This window comes from Acomys minous (genome assembly GCF_964271855.1).
Source record: "Acomys minous genome assembly, chromosome: 7".
Taxonomy (NCBI): Eukaryota; Metazoa; Chordata; class Mammalia; order Rodentia; family Muridae; genus Acomys; species Acomys minous.
Genome location: NC_140488.1, coordinates 2,076,469 through 2,092,642, shown reverse-complemented (window position 1 = coordinate 2,092,642; position 16,174 = coordinate 2,076,469). Strand labels below are relative to the sequence as shown.

At 52.0% G+C, this 16,174-nt stretch overlaps 2 protein-coding genes across 2 annotated transcripts in view; one reads left to right on the top strand and one right to left on the bottom strand.

Annotated features, from left to right (window-relative positions):
- Positions 1 to 16,174, bottom strand: part of LOC311601584 (X-linked lymphocyte-regulated protein 3A-like) — a 79,767-nt gene that overhangs the window by 35,724 nt on the left and 27,869 nt on the right. The window lies entirely within an intron of this gene.
- Positions 7,287 to 14,255, top strand: LOC311601586 (X-linked lymphocyte-regulated protein 3A-like). The gene is made up of 7 exons (XM_084789111.1): positions 7,287 to 7,401; positions 8,052 to 8,086; positions 9,316 to 9,433; positions 10,283 to 10,382; positions 11,766 to 11,864; positions 13,993 to 14,088; positions 14,176 to 14,255. Exons 3-7 carry the CDS (start codon positions 9,387 to 9,389, stop codon positions 14,233 to 14,235), a joined length of 402 nt encoding a protein of 133 aa, XP_084645237.1. The 5' UTR covers positions 7,287 to 7,401; positions 8,052 to 8,086; positions 9,316 to 9,386; the 3' UTR covers positions 14,236 to 14,255.

Here is a 16,174-nt window from a genome sequence, read left to right as displayed (position 1 = left end):
AAAAAATAAAAATAAAAGCACACACTATTTGAAAGCTTCAGCAGTCTATAAAAATGAAATTCTGCCATTTGTAGTCACATGGAGGCAGCTGTAAGGCATTGAGAGAGAAAACAAGCTGATACAGAAAACCAAGTAAAGCCTGTTACCTTTCATGTGTGAAACACACACACACACACACACACACACACACACACACACACACACACACACACACACACAGGGACCTGAAACCCGAAGAGAGACTTTTAGGAACAGCGCTCATTGGAAGATAGCAAATTTGGGATGAAGTGAAGGTTTGCAGATGGTGGCTGGATATACACTATGCTCACATAACACCGCAGATGTCATTTATTTGTAAAATGATAACTTCAAATTTTAATTAAATTTAAAAAAACAAGAAGAGATGCGTCGGTCATAGGAAAATATGAAAATGGGGAGTATGAAAAATCATGACAATCAGTGTTATGAGACAAGTTTTCTATTTAACAGTATGCTATACAAATACAAAAATGGGAAAATTACAAGTATATTATGAGACGACTTGAAATGGATTGTACAAAAAGTTTTCAACCTTTGAGAAATAGGCACTGGAAAAGAAACAATAAATCTTAATTCAGAGTTAGGTGTACATCTAGGCTGAGTAATAAACATGAATAAAGCACACTACAAAAGATGCTCCTGTAAACACCCATCCAAAATACCAAAGCCATAAACGCCTACTCAGATATGCGTGGACAAGGCAAAGGTATAGGCAGGTGTCTTTCAGCCAGTGTTGGATACAGCGCTGAGATGAGTCTGCATGTCTTTGGAAAATGACAGAGCCCCACTACAAGCTCAAACCCTACCCAGTAGGTCTCGGTTCTGCTGTACCTGTACTTTAGTGCTCTCTTTTATTTATTCATTTATTCATAATTTCATTATTTTATTATTTTATTTTATTTTCGAGTCAGGGTTTCTCTGTGTAATCGCCTTGGTTGTCCTGGACTCGCTTGCAGACCAGGCTGGCCTTGAACTCACTGTGATCCTCCTGCCTCTGCCTCCTGAGTCCTGGGATTAAAGGCATGAGCTCCCACCGCCAGGCTTAGTGCTCTTCTTAAAAACTCTACTTTATTTGGGGTGTTTAGGCCTCAACTTCCCTTCCAATATCCCACCCCTATGTGTTCAGGAACTACAAAAGTAAGTTGGCCACCAATTTCCTTTTGTTAAAAAAATAAATAAGAAAAACCAAGGCCCAAAGCAGGTCCGGGTGGGGTGCGGATGGGGTGAGGGTTGGGAGACAAGAAGACCACATGGCCTCCACGGCTTCGTTCAGTCCTCACACAGGAAGCAACGTGACTGCTCCTCCCTAGCGCAGGTCCACGTTTCCAGTCTGGTGCTTCTTGGGAAAGCGAAAGAGGAATGGAGAGCGAGTGCAGCAAGTGGGAGGAATGCAGGACTAGCCATGGTGGATTCTTTAAACACTTCAGGAGTCCCAGGCCGCTCACCTGCCATGGATGCTTTTCTAACAGGAAGTACCAAAAGGTGCTCTGTGTAAAGGAGGCTACAGGAGGAAGCAGACACAGAGCCATTAAGTCTGTTTGTTAGGAGAGAAATGGCTGACGTCTCACAGGACGCGTGGAGGCCTGGTGGACCAGCCATGCTTGCCCTTGTGCCTCCAGGGCCCCCCATACACGTGCACAAATGACCAGTCTGGCTCAAAGGCTTGCTCCTGCTTTGGCGTCGGGGTTTCCTGGAAACTGTGCCATCGAGCCGTTTTCAGCTGGGGAGAGGAAAATGTATGTCTCTGGTGGGCCACAGCTGCATCACTCTGTTGGAAGTGCCCTGCTGTCTGAGATGGCAGTCCTCCCAGTCAGGATAGGCACTCTGAGCTTGGTGTTAGGTGCAGGCCTCCCTCTCCGCAGCAGGGCCCCCTGCTCTCTGCCTCACCACACCTGGAGAGTGTCTTTAGACGTAGGTGCCCCTGACCACATTTCATATATGGGCCTTGACACAGCTCCCTGCCAGCTCTCCTGTCCCCTAGCTTGTGGGATAATTAGGTATGGTGTTCCCCCATTATAGGACAGGAGCTTGCTGCCAACTGCAAACGAGCATCCTTAAAGTGCCTAATTTCAACCCATCATGTACACCTATGCCGGAAGCACTGACACGCCCCCCCTCCCTTCAATCAATTCCCCATGGACTGAATAGCCTTTCTTCTCCCTGAATAAAGTTGAACTAGCTTCCTGAAGCACTTGCCTCAGTGGTCATTCTCCATCGGGCTTAAGGCCTTAAGAGCTCTGGGACTTGCATTCTGTTCTCCCCACCACCTGGCCCCCCCCCACCCCCTGGCCCTCACGGGCTGATGGCTAAGAGACCCCCCAGGGAACAGGAGAACTACATCATGCAATAGTTGCTTTATGGCACTGGCCCTCGACATCCCGTTCAGTAGCCTTCTATTAGATGGGAGAGCAGGGGCCAGCGAGCAGCAGCAGGTCCAAGTACAGAAGCATGCATGTTGCGGCAGTTTTACCCCACCTCTTCAGTGGCCCCGGTTGCTTTGGGGGTGAGCTCAGTTCACAGGAACTCCCTGGACTCTGGGAACTGCATTGGTTTTAGCGTGGGGCCAGTTTGGGGCATCTCCACCACAGCTTCACCAGTGTGCTGGTTTGTAGGAGATGTGCCCCATACTCTGTGGCATTTGAATGCTTGGTCCACCTGTTCCTGTTCCTGGATGTTAGAATGCCCTGACTGCGGAAAACAGGAAGTTCCCCAAGACCTGCCTTTGCCACTCTGGAGATAGGTTCCATCGCATCCATCGGGCTGGGGCAGGCAGGGCGTCAGCCTGGACTGCCTGGTTTGGGGAAACTGTCCCAGGAAGAGGAGATCATACGTTTCTCAGGAACGTCTAATCCACATGGCCCCCCAACAGCTGCATAGGTTTCCTCTCACACAAGAAACCTCTCAGCCATTCCCAGAAGAAATCTGACCAGCTGCACCCTCATGCTGGGCTGACGTGTGCTGTGAGGGTTCTCTGGTCAGGTCAGACTTTGCTCTGGTTCCTGCTCCTTTTCTTTACTTTCCACCATGAAATCAAACTGTATCTGTTTGGGGAAGTTTAGGAGATTAGTCCTCGCTGGAGGAAGGAGGTCCTGAGGCCTGAAAGGACTCATTCCATGTGGAGTTTTTTCTCTTGACTTCCTGTTTCCAGTTTGAGAGGGGAGCCCTCAGGTCCAGCTTCCAGCTGCAGTTGCCATGTCTGTCACCCTCTTTCCCTGCCACTGTGGACACTAACCCCCTGGAACCTTAAGCCCCAAGTGAACTCTTCTCCACTGCTGCCTTGGTTATGGCATTGCATTGCAGCAAAGTACACACCTTAACTAAGGCCGCCTGGTACAAGACCTGAATCGAATGGTCTCCCCCCAGGAAGGGGGGTGATTTCACCAGCGCAACTGTATACTCGGGAAGGCAGACTTTAACTGGGTGTGAACTTTGTCCCTCTAAAAGTAGAAATTTCCGAGGGTTCCCTGTTCCGTAAGGGTGGCAAAGGTATGTGACTGAATATTAAGGGACTCCGAGGCGAGGTTCCAGCAGTGGCAAGTCAGAAGTGGTCTGTATCCACAGCCCCTGGGGAAGAGAGAGTGGATTGTGAGGCTTCCCTTTCGGCCTTAGGCCATGCATGCGAGCAAGCATGGATGAGCCACTGCCTTACAGAGCCTGCCTTGCATGGGACCATTCCCTTCCAGCAAACACCACAAGTGCTTTGGGGTCTGGGGTTGGGAACAGTGACCTTGAAATGGCTGGGCCTAAACTAAGGAGCTGTTACTGATCTCTGAAGGGAAAGAGGCTCCCAATGGTGTGGTAGGTTAGGGTCCCTAGGTGAGCAAGTGAGTGAAAAGGGCATCTCCTGGGTAGGGAGAGTCAGGAAGAGTAATGCTTGGACCACAGCCCTTGGGGGATGATGGCAGGGATCCCAAGGCGACGGACCCGAGGGGGCCTGCGACAGGGTAATGTGCCTGAGTCTGGCTTTAGCTGCAGACTGGACTAGGTGCCCTGGAGTGTCGGTCAGAGAAGAGGCTCGAGAAACAGGTGGCCTGGGGTGTCCCAGCCTGACAGCGTGGTAGCGTCAGGGACTCGTGGTGTCCACCGTCTTCCCCAGCATCTGAGTACTGTTAAGGGCCAGCCCGAACGAACACCTGAGACCTCCAGACAGAGCCTCGGGGCCGGCCCGCACCAGGAGCTCCCCGTGGAGAGAAAAGAACAGTGGACCCTTCACTTAATGCGCAAAGGCTGTGCCCAAGTGGGCTGGTGGGACCTACAGGTCGGCCTCTTGCTCCAGTATCTGCCCAGCTCTCTTTGCGCGCGCGCATATTATAGCAGCCTCGCACGTGTGACCCGTTGGACTCCACATGGGACAACCCCACCGCCCACGCCCCAGGGCCCCTGGCACACATTCCTGCTTCTTCCTGTTCCAGCCAGTCAGAGATACACACATAAGGAGTTGGGCATAACCGCCTGTGCCTCTGGCTGACCCAGCGAAACGAAGCCATGGGCCATCCTCTGTCAGGAAAGCAAGTGTAACCTCAGGAGGAGGCAGGCAGGAGCCCATGATGCAGGCACAGGGCGCTGGTATGGAGTGCGCATGCGCGAACGTTACTCAGCCAATCAGAGAGCGTTGTATTGGAATGTGGGCCTACACTAGGCAGGATTGGCCTCTGAGGGGAGGGTGGCTCTCTGGGGGAGCTGAGGGGCCTAGGTGGGTGACTGCTCCTGGTGGACTCCCTGGGGTGCGGCTCCAGAGGAGGCTGAGAGGCATCAGGAAAGACTAAAGGCCCTGTGTTAGGACTGTGGGATCACCAAGTGAGAGGGTCCAGGAGAGCCCCTGAGGTGACTTCGCGAGCTTTGATTGATTCCGGGATGGGCGAAGCACCAGGGCCAAGAGTTTTTTTAAAAGAGGGAGATGAGGGCAGCAGGGCCCTAGAAGAGTGGGTGGGGCTGTCGGTGGGCTGGGAGAGGGAGTGGGGGCTTTACAGGTCTGTAGCACCCTCTGGGTTTTTTTTTTTTTTGGTTTGGTTCGGTTTTTGTTTTTTTTGTGTGTGTGTGTGGGTGTGTGTGTCCCTGTGTGTGTCCATGTGTGTGTCCCTGTGCGTGTCCGTATGTCGTCCGTGTGCGTGTGTCCTTTTCTGGACAGGTGCGCATATGTGTGTCTGCAGGAGCGCATGCCCGCGCGTGTGTTTTGAAGCCGCGGGGTTCTGACAAGACGCCTGCGTCTCCCTGTGATGGGTCCCTAGGCAGGACCTTGACAGGCTGGCTGGTCTCAAGGGGAAGTGGATCTCTGGGCACTTGGCACAAGCGCACGCAAAGGCAGCATGGCTCAAGTTGGGAATGGGTGGCTGATGGACAGGCCTCACCCCTTTGGGAGTGTCTTTAGGCAGCCTCGGGCATGCCAGCATAGTGGTGTCCTTGCTAATCAGAGATCCAGTCCTGGAGGTGCGGCCTCTCAGAACAAGTGCCCTGGAAGTGTGGTCACCTGGGTGAGGGACAGGGTGTCAGCAGTTTGAGTCTAGAGCCCCTGGTGGTGAGAAAGCAGGGTCAGCCTGGATCCACAGCCCTTTGTGGATGAGAGTGGGATCTTGAGGCGAAAGGGTCCAGGTTTATCTGTGTTGTGACGTTTGGAAGACTCTCTTCCACCTGGTAGTGACCACCGTGGGCAGTGGGGGACAGGGGTCCAGAGGGTGGCAGGATTGAAGAGCCGAGTGTGAGCGTGGCGTGTAGAAGAGGAACGGATGAATTTCCACCTATGCTCCTCAGCGGCCACCTGGGCCCTGCTTTATGTGCAGCCATGGGCCTTGCCTCAGCAGAAATTCCCCCTTCCCCCCCCCCACCCGTGTGACTGGGATGGGGCATGGATGGGCCCCTTCACCAACCAGCGGCTTCTACATCCAAACCCCACAGGTGCCAGTTCAGGCCACTTCATCCTGGGAGTCTCTGCCTTTCCAGCCTTTCAGAGAGAGGCGCACTGGGAGGTGGGGCCTAGATGGGTATGGCTGACCATCCTCTGAGAAGAAGGAGGCTCCTGGGGCAGGAGGGTATCCTGGCCTGGGGGGCAGGGGCGGTGGGGGTTGATTGGCTACTGGGAACTCTGTTCTATTGCTGGCCAGTTGGGACAGGGATCAGAGAGGAGCCTTAGCTCACCTCACGAGTTAGGGAAGCAGGATCACAAAGAGGCATGCCCAAGGCACACCTGTGGGGTGACACCAGGGGCTTCACTTCCAAATGGGGCTGGACAAGGAGGCCCCAGAAGGCGAGGCCAGAGGCCAGGGACAGGTCATGCGGGCTGCAGGGGTTGGGAAGGGTAAGTGGGACAGCTTCTGGGCTGGGGGATGTGGCCCCGCTGACTGAGTAGGCCCCAGTGAGACTCCAGCATTAGGTGCCTCCTTTTATGGGCACATGGCCCAGGATTTCCCCATGCGAGGGTTGGGAAAGCAGCAGAGGGTACTGACCTTGGGTGGTAGGTGAGTTGGGGAGCTCTGGGTTCAGACAGGGAAATGGGACGGCAGGCAAGGACACTGGTGACATCTTCTTGCCCTCTCACTGCTCCTGTACAATGCCAAGACTGTTGCCCACACCCTGTGGGGTCCTGGTTTCTGTTCCCATTGCTATCCTGTAATCCCTCCCAGCGTCTGAAGTTCCAGGCATCCAGATTCTGGCCAGGATGGACACTGACAGCGCCGGCATGGGCTCAAGGCAGAATCCAAATCTCCCATCAGATGACACCCAGAACCCAGATGCAGTCGCTCCAGGTAACGAAACAACACAGAAACAGATGGGCTCCTGTAGGGCTGCATCCACCCCAGGGGACCTCCTAAATCTCTCGCAAGGTGGAACACTGAGTGGATGCGTTGCATGGACGTTTGTCGGAAAAGCAGGAGCTTCCAGATGCTGATAAGGTTTGCTCAAGCTTGTTTGTGGATTTAGGTTCCCCTACCTGACATCCCCACTCCACAGGAACCCTGCAAGGCTCACGAGGCGGCTCTTTCTAGTCAACATGCCTCTCTTGGAGCACATGGGTCCCAGGGACTGTCTGGAAGGTGTGTACTGGTGCCTGCACAAGCTGCTCCCAGGGTCAGGGCCTTTAGAGGCGTGCAGTGTGTGTGTGTGTGTGTGTATGTGTATGAGTGAGTACGTCTATGCGAGTGTGGGGATTGTTTGTGTGCATGATTTCTTTAAAAAAGTGGCAGTAGCCGTTGGTAGCTATGGGTTCTAGAAACCCCTTGGTGAAGCTGTTTCCTGTAGGGGATGATGAGAACGGCACACTTTGTCTGACAATATCTTCCCCTTTGTCTTTAATACCGCCAATGAAGAAGCCCTTGATGTCAGTAGGGAGAACTTTCCTTCTTCGGGAACAGAAGGGCAACAGGCCAGGTGATACTTCAAAAACAAAAACAAAACACCAACACCAAACCCATTCATAAACTACATTTAGAAGAGTCAGGCTGGGGAGATGGCTCAGTGGAAGAGTGCTGGGTGTACAGGAACCAGACCCTGAGTTCATACCCGCAGGACCCATGCACACCTTTCAGGCCCAGGGCGTGAGGGGTGGCAGAGGCAGGAGGGTTGCAGGTGCTTCCTCACCGCCAGGCAGCCCAACAGGAGAAACTGAGACGTGAGGAAAGAAAGAAAGGGACGCAGCAGTAAGTGAGCTGTGTGCATGCCATGAGCGTGCTGGGCCCGTGGAGCTCAAAGGCCCCAAAACACTCACCCTGCAGTCAGCTGCTCAGATGTTCAGTGTGGTACAACATGATAATCCCACGCCCGCAGCAGGCGACAAGTCCTGTCAGAGACCTTGTAGAGACGGGTAGAGGAGGACACCCCACTTCTAACTCTGATGGCGTCACACGTGCGCACATGCCCTTCCCTTGCAGGCAAAGAGATCTAGAAAAGTCGGTGTCCACTCTAGAACCGTGAACTGAGTGTAGGCCGCATGGCCCACTCTACTTCCTCCACTCACACAACAAAAGTGGCCTTCTGTACAGACTGAAGTAAAAAGTTAATGCCATTTTTTCTTTTTGCAGGAAGGAAATACAGGATTTATTTGAAGAATTTGAAGGTATGTTCTAGGAGAGGGACACTAGGAATTTGAGGAAACGGTTTCACCCAAAGAAGTGAAAGGCGAACAAGTTATTACATGGCAGAAAAGAGACGTGTGTTGGCTGCCTTGTACTCACACACGCAGTGTCAGAGTTGTGTTCCTCACATTGCCAACTCTCTACTTCACGTCCGTTTTCAGTTGGAAGAACACAGCGCCTGCGGTGTAAAGACTCTTACTGCCTCGCTGTGAGATATTTACACCTCGGATGAGCTGATGTGTCTTCCAGGGGTTTATCCACCCGAGGGCCGCATCTGTTTTTAATACCACATTTTTGCTTCACTGATTTGTACACTAGACCAGTTCTTTTGTGTGTGGGGGGGCGGAGGGAGGCAGGTTGTGAGTGCCAAGCCCTTTTAAGTGGCTGCCCACTGTTTCATGTGCAAGAAACAGCACACAAAGTGGAAAGCTGAAGTCAGCACTGGTAGCCTGTGACCATTGTATGATCAGACTGAGTCCCGCGTGAAGTGGGGTTCAGACGTTAGTCAAGTGAACCAATGAAGGAATTGCAAACTGAGGACAGGCTGGGAGAGCTGCAGAATTTTCTGAGGGAGAGTTCCATGTAGACACTCTTCAGGACTCGGGCTAGGGGTGGGGCTGGGTGCGAGAGCTCCTGCCTACTGTGCTCAAGACTCCAGGTTGCATTCCCAGTCACCACAGACCTTCCCACAGAAGAGTGAGGGGTTTCTCCCCCTTTCAATGATCCAGGATCTCTACCTCATCCGGTCTGTCTAAAAGCCTCGATGGCTACAATGATAGGGGCACTTTTGTCTCGCTGGCATTAATTACTCATCTGTGAGCCTTTGGAGATTTCTGTTAATGGACTGCTTTTGTGTTTTTGCGTAAAGTGGCCCTGGAGTCCCTCTGAACGTGTCCTTGAGCTGAAGTGTGCCTAGTGCGTTGGTTAAGGTTACACTTTGTAGCCGGGGTCTGGTAAAGAAGCTACCCGGTGACTTGATACACTTTTTGCTACGTCCCCTCCATGCTATTTTCTGTGGAATACACAGACACTAAAGTGCGACTGTCCCATTTCACATTAAGGTCATAGGCTGCTGGAATCCCTGGCTGAAGGAGAGGAGGCAGACAGTCTTTCCATTGACGCAGCATTTCCATGCATTGATGACAAGCGTCTCTCCAGCACCACCGAGGTAGCATTATGGGAAGGCTTACGAGATTGCATTTTAATACAGGGCCCATTCAGAACTTTCTTCAGGGAAACAGAGAAGGATTCAGAGCCATCCTCACCACGTCTTTCCAAGCCATGGAGCAGAAGGTGGAGGATGTTCTAAAACTCCAGTGTGAGCAAAGGTAAGGTTGTGGCTTCTTGGTGCTTTGATCCTAGGCCCGTTGACGGTTGGTTAGTAAGGAGGATGGCAAGAGGTCGAGGACCAGCCATGAGGCCCACTGGCTCTGTTGCAGAGTGTGTTCGTCTTGGTTTTTCTATAGAATAGACTTCCTTTTGTCTGATACCCTCAAATCGTGGTAACTGATGTCAGCCGTGTTTCCTAAGGATGAAATAAGGTGTCTCGGCACACCGCATCTGAATCCGTGTAGCAGTAAGGGAGATTGGTGCGCCGCATGCAGATGCTGGGTGCAGTGAGCTTGGAAGCCTCAAAGCATTGACCCCTCAGTGGATCAGCAGTTCAGTGCGATAGGAAGTGAAATTCCCTCTCACCTGCGATGTTGTTCAGAATTCAAGAGCGGTGTTCGCCACACTTCAGTAAGGAAATCCTCACTGGCGTGAACGCGAGGAAGACTGGGGAGGCCTCTGAAGGATTATCTGATGGTAGTGGCTGTGCATCCCCATCAGAGCAACTCTCCAGAAGGAGAAAGTAAGGGAGAAGCTGTACTTGTCAGGAAGAGGGATGCTTGTGGGATACAGCGCAATACCGAGTGTAATTCTCCCAGAGTTTTCTGGCCCTAGGAGCTGCGAAGGGACTTCTCTCTCGACCAAGGAGGAGCAGATGCTGGTAGTGAAAGACCACAGAATCAACCTCATTTCCCTTTTTCCTGTCAGAATGTTAAAGGGGGGAAAACCACAGAGGAACTTTTCCCCATCTGTCCATCCGTAGAGTTAGCGAGGGCAAGTCAATCGGGCTTTCAGGGCAATTTCCTCATGCTGTGCAGGATTACCACACACACTGTTGTCTTTTATAGGCAGAAACTTTATGAAGACTATTCTCTTCAGATCCTGAGTTTGAATAGGAAGTTAACCGAGGATGCACATCAAGTCAAGAAGCAGGCAGAAAATCTCGCTGTGAGTATCAGGCTTAGCTGGGAAGGAGTCCCTTGTGTCAGCATCGCCAAGTCAGGATGGAAAGAGACAGGACATGAGCTCAGGGAGACAAGCAGGGTGTTGTCTGTGGTGAGGAGAGACTTGCTCCTTTTTCTGCGGAGAGATGACTGAGTGAGGAGCCAGCATGGGGGTGGAGTGTGTGTGTGTGTGTGTGTGTGTGTGTGTGTGTGTGTGTGTGTGTGTGTGTGTAGTCGGCGGTCTGAGCAGTCACTGCCTGGAGAGAGTGCAGGAGAAGGTATGGGAGTGTATGCTGAGGGGGGAGCCCTTCATGATCTAACATGTGTGGACACCCAGGAGCAGCAGGCCCAACACAGCCTTCTGTCACAGTGATCTGGGATGCAGCCTGGGAGCAGTCAGTGTGGCTGTGGCAGAGCAGGTGGACACTCAGCTTTCAGAGGCTGCATTGCAGGTCAGACCAGCCCAGTCCCCGAGGAGAAGAGGGGAAAGGCTTCAGGCCATGATGGAGAAGGAGGTGTGATGACGACTGACTCGCCTATAAACTGGAGATGGGACTGAGGTTTAGGGGGGTGCCGGGGTGGGGGAGCGCAGCCAATGGACTCTGAACGGTGCTGTCCATGAGGGCTCCCTCTTCCTGGCCATGGATGGGGCAGCCCTCCTGAAGATTCTGGCTTCCCAAAGTGGAGAAGCAGAGGCCGGGATCCCGAGGGGGATTGGAGGCACCGTCCAGCCAGGTGGTCAGAAGCGTGGCCTCTGAAATGCCACCTATTGCAGCGCAGTCACACCGCCCAGCCCCTTGCTAGGTGTGCCGACTCGGGAAAACAGTGTAGGGCCCCAGTTTCCCAGGTGTGGAAGGAGAGATACTTAAAAAGCCCCTATCTCACAGAATTGGTCCAAAAGGTTCCCCTCGATGTGTCTTCCTATATTGGTCCAGAACAGTATCTGAAGCAAGTCTTATAGACTCGATCCCTGTTAAGCATCTTACTGTTGGCTCTACTCTTGCTGGAAAGGAGTAAACGGAGTGGGCTCCTGTGTGCTGGAGTGACAAAAGAGGGGGACGCTGGAGGTTAATTCTGTACATACAGAGAGTTCACCAGATCCGGAGGCCCCTGATGGCCGAGTTTTCAAGTCTTCCGGAACTCACAGGAATGTTTAGAATACTGTTAGGTGGGGACCCTTCCCGTCCAATGAGTGGTCTTCCCGTTACTAAGCTTGTTTTGTAGCGTCAGGTGTCTCATGTGCATCCGGCCATGTTGTTAACTGGAAAACTAAGACAGTTGTTTCATTCCGTCTCTTTTGCAGAAATAGAATACAGAATTGAGTCTCCGTAAGCTTTCTGTTTCCTCCTGAATTGCTTTTTACACCTTTTGCTGTCTGTGTTTGCAGACTATGTTTATGGAGCAACGGAAGTTGGTTCACCAATCCCTGACCCTTCAGAAGGAGAGAATGGAGGAATTTAAATCACTGTGCGAGCAATACTTGGAGGTCTGTTGTACATTCTGACAAAGCAACCTGTACACGGGGCGGGAGGGGGAGACATGGAATATTCTGGCATTCTTTCTGTGCTTCGGCTGATGCCTTTGGAAAGTCGCCTGTAAACACCTTCCAGCATTATCCTCGTGTTCCATGTTCCCTGTAAACCTATGTACAAAATGGGTCTTTAGTTTTAGGATTCACTCGTGGTTAGGAGACTCATTAGAAGCAGCAACTGCTGCCTTGGTAACCTCATCCAGGGTTGTTCGTATTGTATAAGGCATCAGTGCTTTTCAGATCGCCTCATCTTGTCTCACAGCGCATGTTTCAATGTGCACGCATGTGTGCTGGCCACAAGTCAGCTCTGGCTACCTTCAGTCACTCTTCATCATATCTTTTATCTTTTTTATTTCTCCTCTCTCGCTCTCTCTCTCTCTCTCTCTCTCTCTCTCTCTCTCTCTCTCTCTCTCTCTCTCTCTCTCTCTCTCTCTCTCTGTAGTCCTGGCTCCCCTGGGACTCACTAGGTAGACCAGGGCTGGACTCAGACTCACAGAGATCCGCCTGCCTGCCTCAGCCCTCCGAGTGCTGGGATTAAAGGCCTGTACTCCATCGTATCTTTTTGAGACAGGATGGCTCAGTGGTCCTGGATCTCGCCACTATGGCTTGCCTGGCTGTTCTCCAGGTCCCCAAGGATCTGCCTGCCGTGCCCCACCCAGTGCTGCGGGTCAATTCGATGTCTCCCAGGTGCAGGCCTGGCTTTTAATACGTGTGCTGGGAAGCTCAAGCTGGCTCTTTATGCTCTTGGAGCCCGTTCCTTGTCTGCCGAAGCTGTTTTCCCTGCCAGAGCCCGCTCTGACAGTACCGAACAGACCCTCGATCAGGGAGCGAGGACTGAGAAATTAAAGAGGAGAAATAAGAAACTGTGGCAGGGCGTAAGTCATAAACACAGGGTAGGCTGCAGAGGGCCTGCAGTCAGTGCTGCAGGACGCTTGACTTCATTCACCAGTTCAATTCCTACACACCTGAGGCACGGGAAAACAACACTGAAGGTCGCTGTGAGGAGATAATGCTGACGTTCTCACAGGAAGAACGGGGCAGTCTCTACTGACCCCTCAGCCTTGAGGCCAGTTGTGGTTGTAAGACCGCTCCCAGATGTGGTACCCAGTGGGAAAAGTAAGCGGGAGACTGGGAGATTGTGAATCGAGAGTTACCCTCTGTAATAGACCCGGCTTCGTAAGTTCCTCCTAAGCAGGTTCACCCATGCTGTCTGCAAGGCGCATAGCTATTGACAAAAGAATTAGATGCAGCATTCTGTGGTTTTGTTCAGACTTACTTGATGTGAATTGGCTTGTTCAAGTTGCTGCTAAAACCTTGATCATCCAGAGTAATTAAGATGACCCAAAACAACTGAGTGGAAGGGATTCAACCCTAGCTCTCTTCTGATTGTCCCTTCGGACAGCCTGCACTGCCAGTGTCTGTTCCTGCTGAAATGTCATTCTTTTGACAACTCGGTGGCCAGGAAACCTGCCTGCCCATTCCAACGTTAAGGTCTCGGTGTTGTTCCTCTTTCTATGGTCCCCGCGTCACCAGACTGTGGAAGAGGTCCTGCAGAATTTCATCATCTCCCCACTGTATTTAACAAAACCGCTTAGATGTGGTGTGTGCTGTTTCTGAAAAAGGCACTGTGGGGGGTGGGGGGGGGGCGGTTGGAGCCCTTGAGTTTTAGTTTCACGGGTGCAGTGGTCATAGTACAGGGCGGGGTATTATGCCTGGCAAAGAATGGCGGTAAATGGGCTCGTGCCTCATGTTGTCTGCTTTCATTTGTCTCTGCTTGCTTTTCTTCTTGCTGTGCCGGGAGAGGCGTTTTAGTGTCTCACACGTGTTAGGCAAGCACCCTTGCCCTGGGCCGCCCCCATGCCTAAGAGCTCCTGACTTGAATGTGTACCAGGGCGTTGGGGGAGTGGCAGTGTCTGTGTCGCTTTGGTGGGCATTTTGGTCTTCACGTTGCACATGGCGTGTGCTAGTTTTGGGGTGATCATACCATCTCCTTTACCTCCTTTGCTCCCTTATAAATGTTGCTCTTCGCATTTGTAAGCCAAGGTGACCGGGGCTGATTTCTGCACCTGTCTCTTCACTTTAGAAACTTGAGCTCCTGACGGACCCTCGGGGAGATTCCGTGGCTGAAGAGCTGAGGCGTCTCATGGACACCTTGGAAATGAAACTGCTGATGGTCAACGTGAGTGCCGAGTCTTTCCCATACAACAGGAGGGTGGACGGGCACTATTTGCTTTAAACCCGTTTAATATGCCCTTGTACTTGACAGCGCCAGCAAGAGAGTGCTGCTGCTGCTCAACAGTCCCTCCTGGACCTGTTATTCTCATAATCCTTTGAGGAACAAGAGCCCATGTGAGGGGACCGGAAACCAGCCTGGTGAAGCCGCTGGTGGTGCAGTTTGCAGCTTCAGCCACTCCGTCTTCCTGGGTTCTTCTGTTGCCAAAGGCACCGCTTTCTGTTAAAACCCAAATAAACCCAAGGATTTGTGTGACGGCAGTGCAAAGATGTCTGTTGGAAGGTCCAGCCCTCCTCGGGTAGTAGTGGCAGGTTTTCCTTGGTAGCGCCACAGTTACCAGTCGGCAGTGCATTGATGCCTGTAGGCTGCCTTCTCATACCTCAGCAATGCTTTCCCCAGTTAGCAGGCCCAAAGAGTGCATGGTCCATCCTTGTCATCTCCACCGAGAGATGACCGGAGAAGACGCAGTCCTCCCCTTACATTCTGCTCTTAAATTTGTTCTGTCTTGGAGCCCATGGAAACGACCTTAAGCTTCCTAAGTGACTGTGCTCTGTATACTTTGAAAGTCTGTGCCTCGAGAGTGGCTAGACTGGTAGATGCCATTAAACTGCCCCGGTAAGACAGACGTGAGTGACGTGACGTGAGTTTGTCAAAACGTACCTTTCAAACAAACTTTACAAGGTCCGTCAATTAAATGTGGCCTACTACCTAATGTCATCTGTCTGTCACACGAAGACTGGATCCTTAGCACGACTGCAGCTGAATTCGCCATGGTTTATGTGTTTCATCCCTTGTATGGATAGGAGTAACCGAGAGTGTTTTGTGTTTCAAATTTCTTGTGCATGTAGTATGTGCGCCGCAGAGATACAGAAGGGCTCCGGTATGGTTAAGGCGCTTGTCCTCTGATTTCCTTCATGTATACCACGGGAAAACTTTTCTTGGAATCTTTTCATTTAAGAAGCATGAAATGGTTTCAGACTTGCTGGGAACGAGTCCTCTAATTGCACCCTCTGCCTTGGCATTTCACACCTCTTCAAACAAAAAACCCGGCCCCTTGCCGTGTAGAGGTGTGTTATCCATCACCTGCGTTTCCGCGTGGGTTGTCTCACTGTGTTGTGTTGTGGTGTGCTGCGTGGAATCATTGAGGACAGGGTGTGTTCAGCATCTTCCACTTGCTGCACGTGGACTTGCATTCCTCCACAGTGATTGAGAACTTCCCCTCTGGGATCAGCTTACTTGCTAAACTTTGCCTTATCTGGGGGAACTTCCCACAACCTCTCCCATGGTGTTCCATCCTGTGGGAGCAGGAAGGTCCTTGCACCCTCAGACCTCCAGGGAAACCAGGAACGTTAAGCAAGGAAAGTTGCCTCTTCAGTGGGAAAGGGGTAAAGCCTGCCATTCCATCCAGAAATCTGGGAACTGGAGGCGATAAAAGAGCCAGGTGCTCTGCGTTGGCTGATGGGCCAGGCCATATTCAAGCTCCTAAAGCCGGGCCCGGAGATGGATAGTCATCTAAATGACACTTGCAGCCTGGAGCTCGCTGAGTCCCCACAACCGGGAACGGAGGTATGGAATAGTCTGAATGGCCCATATGGTATCTGTGCAATCAGGGGCTCCCCCAGGCTCCTACTACCAGGACCCGAGAGATACCCAATGACCCTAAATGGCCCTTAAGCTATCCGTACAGCCAGGTGCTCCCCCAACCAGGGACCTGAGATACCTAATAGTCCCAGTGACCCTTGCAGTACTTGCACAGCCAGGGGGCTTCCGCAAGCACATGCAACGAGGATTGCAGATACCTAATAGTCTAAATGACCCTTGGGTGATCTACGCATCCGAGGGCTCCCCTAAGCTCCCAAACACCAGGACCCGAGATACCTAATAACCCCAAGTGACCCTTACATCGTCTGTACAAGCAAGGACCCCACCTCCCCTAGGTCTCACACCCTGGACCTGAGATAGCTAAGAGTCTACGTGACCCTTAGATCATCTGTATAGGCAAAAGCCTCCCAACCCAAGCTCCTACAGCCAG